Consider the following 7,647-nt stretch of genomic DNA (forward strand, 5'->3'; position numbering starts at 1 on the left):
AAATAAATAAACCCCTAAACTTTACCAAAAATAAATAAATAAAACAAATTAACCCCTAACCCTGATAATCAATCAATCAATCAATCAATCAATCAAATTACCCCCTAACCCTAATCAAAAGAAAGTAAATCAAATAAATTACCCCCTAACCCTGACCAAAAATAAATAAAAACAATAAATGAACCCCTAACCCTGATAATAAATCAATCAATCAATCAAATTGCCCCCTAACCCTGACCAAAAATAAATAAATAAATTAAATGAACCCCTAACCCTGATAATAAATAAATAAACAAAGCAAATTACCCCCTAACCCTAATCAAAAATAAGTAAATACAATACATTACCCCCGTAACCCTGACCAAAAATAAATAAATAAAATAAATGAACCCCTAACCCTACTAATAAATAAATAAATGAACCCCTAGCCCTGATCAAAAATAAATAAATGAACCCCTAACCCTACTAATAAATAAATAAATGAACCCCTAGCCCTGATCAAAAATAAATAAATAAATAAATGATCCTCTAACCCTGACCAAAAATAAACAAAATAAATTAACCCATAACCCTGACCATAAATAAATACATTAAATAAATTAATACCCTAATCCTAAACCCTAAAAATGTTTTAAATTAAATAAATAAATTTACCCCATAACCCTATACCCAACCTCTAACTCTAACCCTTAACCCTAACCTGTAAAGCGCTGAGTAAGCTGTTGGCGCTATATAAATCATGTATAAAAATAATAATAATAATAAAAATAATAATAATAATAACTCTAAACTTTACCTAATCCTTAACCCCCACCAAAAATAATGCAAACATACATTAATTCATAATAATAGTGTTATGATTTATTTATTTTAAAAGAATAATAATTATAATAAAAAATGAAATTAATTAATAATTAAGCCCTAACTTTAATGTAAAAGCTGATGAAAAGCTAAAAAAAAGCAGATAAACATAGAAAAAAATGGTGAAACTGATTTTTTTCTTCTATCGGCTATTAAAAAAAACGCAAAAGCTTAAAAACACTTTAAAAACGCTGTACAAAAATGCTAAAAAATGTCAGACAAAACACCTAAAAAGACTATCAAAAGCGGGATGCCCCAATTACTAATGCAGCCCCCCCAAAAAAATAAAAACCAAACCTGTGCAGTAGTGATAGGTGGTACAATGTCTCCATCTAGCGGCCACTTTGTATAATTACAGCACAATGAACAAACACCCTGTGCAGCAACGTGCGCTAATTAGGCATTACTATCAATACGTGTAATGAACACCTCCGACCAGCAGAGGGGGGCGCTCACGGCTGGGAACACTCCCAACCCTAACGCCGCCAGCCTCTAGAAGCTGTCTTCAGCTGAGGAGCCATTTTGCCTGTGATTTTCTGGTATTTTGTACCAAGTCTACTCTCCAGAAAAATGGCGACCGCGTGCTATAGAGGCATCGATGTTTTGGCGGCCATGTTTCTGAAGACCAACATGAACTGAGTCTATGGGAAGGTCTCAGACAAAATGGCTTCCAACTTGAGGACAGTTTGAAATAACAAGGGAAAGGACAGGTGTGTGAAGGAGGAGGGGTGTCCCGGACAGAGTGCTGCGAAGGATGTCGTCCAGGCTGCCTCCTGCTGCCTTCAGCCTCAGACAGGTGACCCATTGCTGTGTATAGGAGGCAGTGTACAAGGGATTGGGTGTACAGGGACACTTCCTGTGGTGGGAGATTTTTTTGGGGGGGATTTGTCAAAGGAAAAGCCTGTGATATGGCTGAGAAACAACTTCAATGGCTGCTCAAGCAGCTGCACATACTCAGCTTCCCTCTGCTGGTCCTCCCACCCACAGGGGTCATTTCTCCTACAAAAACTACTCAGAGCCCCGTAAATGTTATATATTTGTAAATCCGAAGCCCCTAGAGAATAAAATGACAAGTGTTGCAGATTTTGCGGCAAACATTCCCTGTGACAGCAATTTTTTAAAAATTTTTTTCTTACTGTCACCTATTTATTTATTTTTTATTTTTACACCGTCACTTAATTTTTTTGTTTAATTATTTTTTCTTATTTTTACACTGTCACTTAATTTGTTTTTTATTATTATTATTATTATACAGGATTTATGGCGCCAACAGTTTGCTCAGCACTTTACAATATAACAGGAGACAATACAGCAACAATACAGTTCAATACAAGAGGGATAGGAGGGCCCTGATCCTGGACATTGCTTCCGCTTTACAATAGAGCTGATCAAACCCGGTTCTGGCTTTGTTTGGTAGTCCGGCCAGCTGGTGGATGCAGCTGGACTATGGGCTGTGAACTGTGGGCTGTGGACCGTGGGCGATGGTTTGTGGGCTGTGGACCGTGGGCGATGGTTTGTGGACCGTGGGCGATGGTTTGTGGACCGTGGGCGATGGTTTGTGGGCTGTGGACCGTGGGCGATGCTTTGTGGGCTGTGGACCGTGGGCGATGGTTTGTGGACCGTGGGCGATGGTTTGTGGACCGTGGGCGATGGTTTGTGGGCTGTGGGTGATGGTTTGTGGGCTGTGGACCGTGGGCGATGGTTTGTGGACCGTGGGCGATGGTTTGTGGGCTGTGGACCGTGGGCGATGGTTTGTGGACTGTGTGGTTTGGCTTTTGGGCTGTGGGCTATGGATTGTAGTCTGTGGACTAGGTTATGTGCTATGGACTATTGCTTTCAGCCTTCTCCAAATTCCTTTGTTTTTGTTGCTGTGATCCTACTTAGTGTTAGAAGGTGTCCACATTCATTCACCATATTCACACTGTGTGTAGGAACATATCCAACCTCTCTTCCTCACTCTCAAGTTGGCTTGTGGGCTATAGATTATGGCTTGTGGGCTGTGAACTGTTGGCTGTGAACTGTGGGCTGTGGACCATGGGCGATGGTTTATGGGCAAAGGGCTATGGACTGTGGGCTTGATGATTGTGATCATTCTCCGTGTTCCCACTGTGTGTAGAAACATATCCAACTTCTCTTCCTCACTCTCAAGATGGGTTGAGGGCTGTGGGCTATTGATTATGGCTTGTGGGCTCTGGACTGTGGGCTTGTAGTGTGCATAGAGCAGTGCACATGATATCAACGTGAACTGCTTGTTCCAAACAAACAAAAGTTATGAAGAAAAGGAGAGGTTTGGGAGCTCATAGAGGACATTACAAGGGGACATAAAACCCAGGAAGACACTATTTCATGAAATACAGATTACAGGGCCATTAAGCAGTGGATGTGTTTGGATTATTTGTGAAGAATAGGGAGAATATAATTTAGTGTCACTTTGATCCAATTGTTATTGAATGTGCCACCACAGATGTTGATTTTCTACAAATGGAACAATCCCACCCGCCCTGTTCATGGACAATCAACATCTGCCTTGACACATTCTATGGTGATGGGATTAAGGTGCCCATGATACCTGTGTGGATATAAATACCAGGGGATGGATGTTCCCGGCACTCATTAGAACCAAAGAAGTGGCTTGGAGAAGCTACAAGATATCTTCATGTTTCAGGACAAGTCCAGTTGTGGCCGACTTTACCGGATCTATTATGTTTGGTGACAACAAACCACCATAAATCTTCCGTGCTCGAGTGTGTAACCAGTAATGTAGGAAGACTCTTCCTGCTTCAGGTATCTCAGGTCCATGGATGTGGTCTCAGCCTTCTGGAATCCACCAAGCCTTGCTGGCCTCCTCAGACTGGGGTACCTGCGAGCACTACATGGGAAAAGACAAGCGAGGGCGCACCAGCCGTGTGCATCAACCAAGACGCCATTTATTTCCGAAGTAAAAATAGGTGATTCGACTCTGAAGAAGAGGGGGCACTCCTCGAAACTCGTCACCATCTTCCCAGTCCATCTGTAGGCGTGCACATTGGTCGTTACTTTTGGAGATATATGACGAGACTTTTGTTGATGACCGTTTGTGAGTCTATCGCCTGTTATTATCGTGGAAATAAATGGTGTCGTGGTTGATGTACGAGGCTGGGGAGCCCTCTTTTATAGGTATTGGTGACCTCCAGACAGAGCAGGTACGCTCTTTACCCCAACGGGTGTATTGGAAGCTACAGGAAGTCTAATCCCTGTTTGAAATTTGTCTCCTCAGTTCCTCCTCAGGCAGCAGGTTCTCAGTCTTTACCGGAGGATCCTTCGAGGTGTGCGGCAGATCCCAGACCCCGCTGACCGGCGCTATATGAAGGACTGGGCTCGAGGGGAGTTCCGCAGGAATCAGACGGCCACTGATGAGGTGAGGGGGGGGGGGACAGCCGAGAGGGCTTCCTATGTTCTTTGATGGCTTCATCTCAGTGCTTCAGTCAGGGCCGTGGATAAGGGGGTACCACCAGTCCTCCAATAGGGGCCCCAGGCAGCTGGGTGAATCAGATCCCAGATCCAGCTGACCAGCACTATATGAAGGACTGGGCCCGAGGGGAGTTCCGCAGGAATCAGACGGCCACTGATGAGGTGAGGGGGGGGGGGCAGCCAAGAGGGCTTCCTATGTTCTTTGATGGCTTCATCCCAGTGCTTCAGTCAGGGCCGTGGATAAGGGGGTACCACCAGTCCTCCAATAAGGGGCCCAGGCAGCTGGGTGAATCAGATCCCAGACCCCGCTGACCGGCACTATATGAAGGACTGGGCCCGAGGGGAGTTCCGCAGGAATCAGACGGCCACTGATGAGGTGAGGGGGACAGCCGAGAGGGCTTCCTATGTTCTTTGATGGCTTCATCCCAGTGCTTCAGTCAGGGCCGTGGATAAGGGGGTACCACCAGTCCTCCAATAGGGGACCCAGGCCAGCAGGGAGGCTCAGGCAGCTGGGTGAATTGGATGTACGCTGGGAGGTTGATCAGACCAGCGGAGGGGCGATTACTGGAACCGATCCCCTGTATGGGTCTTTCTGCAGCAGCTGAAAGCTGACATTCTCCTCTCCCTCCCGTCGGCTTTCAGCTGCTGCAGAGAGACCCATACAGGGGATCGGTTCCAGTAATTTCCCCCCATCACCCTCCCTGTGCACCATATGTTTCCCCCTGCTGCCCAGGCCCCCCTGTGTGCCCCCACCCCCACAGTGCTGTCAGCTTCCCTCCTTTCCTTTCCACCGGCAGCTGCAGGCACTAAGAAAATAGGATCCTTTAGGATGGAGAGCGGGGGAAGGTTCCAGTAAATATGTCCCATTTACCAGCCCCTTCCTTTCCTGAATGAACACAGTGAATGATCAGTACCGATCACTCACTGCGTTAATTTATAACTGAAGTATAGTAAGCTGTGTTTTTTTTTTTTTTTTTTTGTGAGGGGGGGGGGGTAAATAATATTTCATCATAAATCTTGGCCAAAATGTATTCCGTTTATCTTTTTAGAAAAAAAAGATAACCCAAATTAGTTTATAACCAAAAATTATAATTTTTTTACATTTTTTAATATTATTATTTTTTTTTTTTTACATACTGTCACCCTAGCAGTACAGGGGCACCATGGTGACACTGTACTACTTGTGGGGGGTGATGAAGATTTTATATATTTTTTACACTGATTGCTTTTACACCCATAAAGGCTGTAAAATCAATCATTTCTCCTTCTCTCTGGCTGCATTCCTGCAGCCATTGAGAAATACTGTGTGAGCTGTGATTGGTCACAGCTTGTCACATGGTACAAGGCTGTTGTGAATAGCCCTGTACCATGTGATCTCTATGATCATTCACAGATTTCACACGTAGTAAGCAATGATGTCAGAAGTGACATCATTGCTTACTACTCTGCATGTGATCACTGATTGGCCAATCAGTGATCACATGATTGGGACCTCGCACAGAGGTCCCGTACGAGGATCGGTGTTCCACTGTGTCTGGAGGACACAGCGGGCACTGGATCACACTGCTTTGCGCCCCCAGAGAGCGCGCACAGCTTGAAAATGCGGGCTCCGTTTATGAACGGCAACTTGCCCCTGGACTGCCACCGTCCTGCCGTTTATATAGAGCGGCCGGACGGCAAGTGGTTAAAATTTTTAAAATGAATAAAAACCGTTGAAAAAAACAAAAAGAAAACGGGAGTTGTGTCTACAGTACAGGAGGTGATGGGAAATCTCCCCAATGGGGCAGGGGTTTTAACCGTTCCATTCTCCATCCAATATAAAGACAAGTCCATGAATTCCGATAGTAATGAGCCTGTTTGTCTTGTGTTTTCTCTGCCCCTTCAGGTCACCATACGGATGATGATCACACAAGGACAGCAGCAGGTGCAGGAACTAGAGAGAGCTCTTAAGCTGGCCAAGTCGTAGACGCCTTTGGTGACTTGGCCTCCAGTCTATGTCCACACAGGACATTCGGTGATGTTCCTGATTGCAATGTCTAGTGACCCTCAAGAGGTAGGACAGATGGTCAAGATGATGTTCCGGTCCTTGGGAGAGATGGTTGGTTCCTGCTTCAAGAACACTTTAACTGGGACTAGATGGACATTGACTTGTTCTCCAGATCCATGTGGACCACAGATAAACATGTGACTTTCAATGTATACACAGCAAACTCTGTATTCTTGCGCTTCGGGATGGACTTGGGTTATGGTAACATCACAGATATCCTGGAAAATGCACTCCTTGCTCTTCTCAATGGACCGGGGTAGTCCAATGTCACCGGATACAAAGAAAAACAAAAACAGAGGGAGCGCCGGCCTAGTGCATTATTGTAAAAAATGTATTGGAAGGATAAAAAGTAAGTATTGTACTCACAATAGGCAAACGGGTCAAAGGCACATCACACTAAACAGCGGTGTCCAGTCCACACTGCATATAAGGCCAAAAAGATGGAACTTTGGACTTCCAACAGGCTAACGCGTTTCGAGGTCCCAACCTCTTCCTCAGAGCCACCTGTCTGTGATGTGCCTGTTTGCCTATTGTGAGTACGATACTTTTTATCCTTCCAATACATTTCCTATTAGTTCACTAGGCCGGTGCATCCTCTGTTTGTTTTTCTTTGTATACAGTGACTTTTAATGTATTCCTGGATTCACGGTGTTCATCAGCTTGGATGTTTGGTATGGAGCTATCAGAACCTCAGCTCTTTATGGGATGAATGGCAATGTCAGGTGATCACCTTAAATGCAAAAGGGATACCAGGCGCATGGTGTGGCAGTCCATGTATGTTTGATGAGTTCCAAATGGGCGGGGGTGAAGGTAGTCCAGTAGGCACTAAGGGCAAGCTGCGTAGGAGCGAAGCATAACTCTGCAGAAGGGAAAACAAAGAAACTCAGCGCCTCTAAGTGTACTGTGAAGGTATTTAATAGAAAGAGAAGTAGTAACTCACATCTTAGAATTTAAAAACAGGCTCATGGGTGAGAGGGTGAGACTCTGTAGCCAGATGTGTTGTGTGTCTGATCCAGAGAGGAGATTGAATCTGTCAGCAGGTGGTGCTGTGCATGTGCAACATGGATGGTGAGCCTGGTGGAATCTTCAAGGTGTCTGCCAGCAGATGGTGCTGTGCATATGCAGCATAGATGGTGGAGCCTGGCAGAGTCTCCAAGATGTCTGGTATCAGCCTGCCTGATGAAAGCGCGCGCCTAGACTCATCTCGTCCTCCACATGCTCAGAAACGCATCGCATTTTGATGACGTCAGATGCCATATGTGCTGATCCCGGACATCTTGGAGACTCTG

At 45.0% G+C, this 7,647-nt stretch overlaps 1 protein-coding gene across 1 annotated transcript; it reads left to right on the forward strand.

Annotated features, from left to right (window-relative positions):
• Positions 1–1,513: 1,513 nt before the first annotated feature.
• On the forward strand, positions 1,514–6,510 carry LYRM2 (LYR motif containing 2). The gene is made up of 3 exons (XM_089689530.1): positions 1,514–1,657; positions 4,118–4,258; positions 6,197–6,510. Exons 1-3 carry the CDS (start codon positions 1,616–1,618, stop codon positions 6,275–6,277), a joined length of 264 nt encoding a protein of 87 aa, XP_089545656.1. The 5' UTR covers positions 1,514–1,615; the 3' UTR covers positions 6,278–6,510.
• The last annotated feature ends 1,137 nt before the right edge of the window (positions 6,511–7,647 follow it).

This window comes from Staurois parvus, unplaced genomic scaffold (assembly GCF_062004578.1).
Source record: "Staurois parvus isolate SC_StPar_1 unplaced genomic scaffold, SC_StPar_1.0 ptg000483l, whole genome shotgun sequence".
Taxonomy (NCBI): Eukaryota; Metazoa; Chordata; class Amphibia; order Anura; family Ranidae; genus Staurois; species Staurois parvus.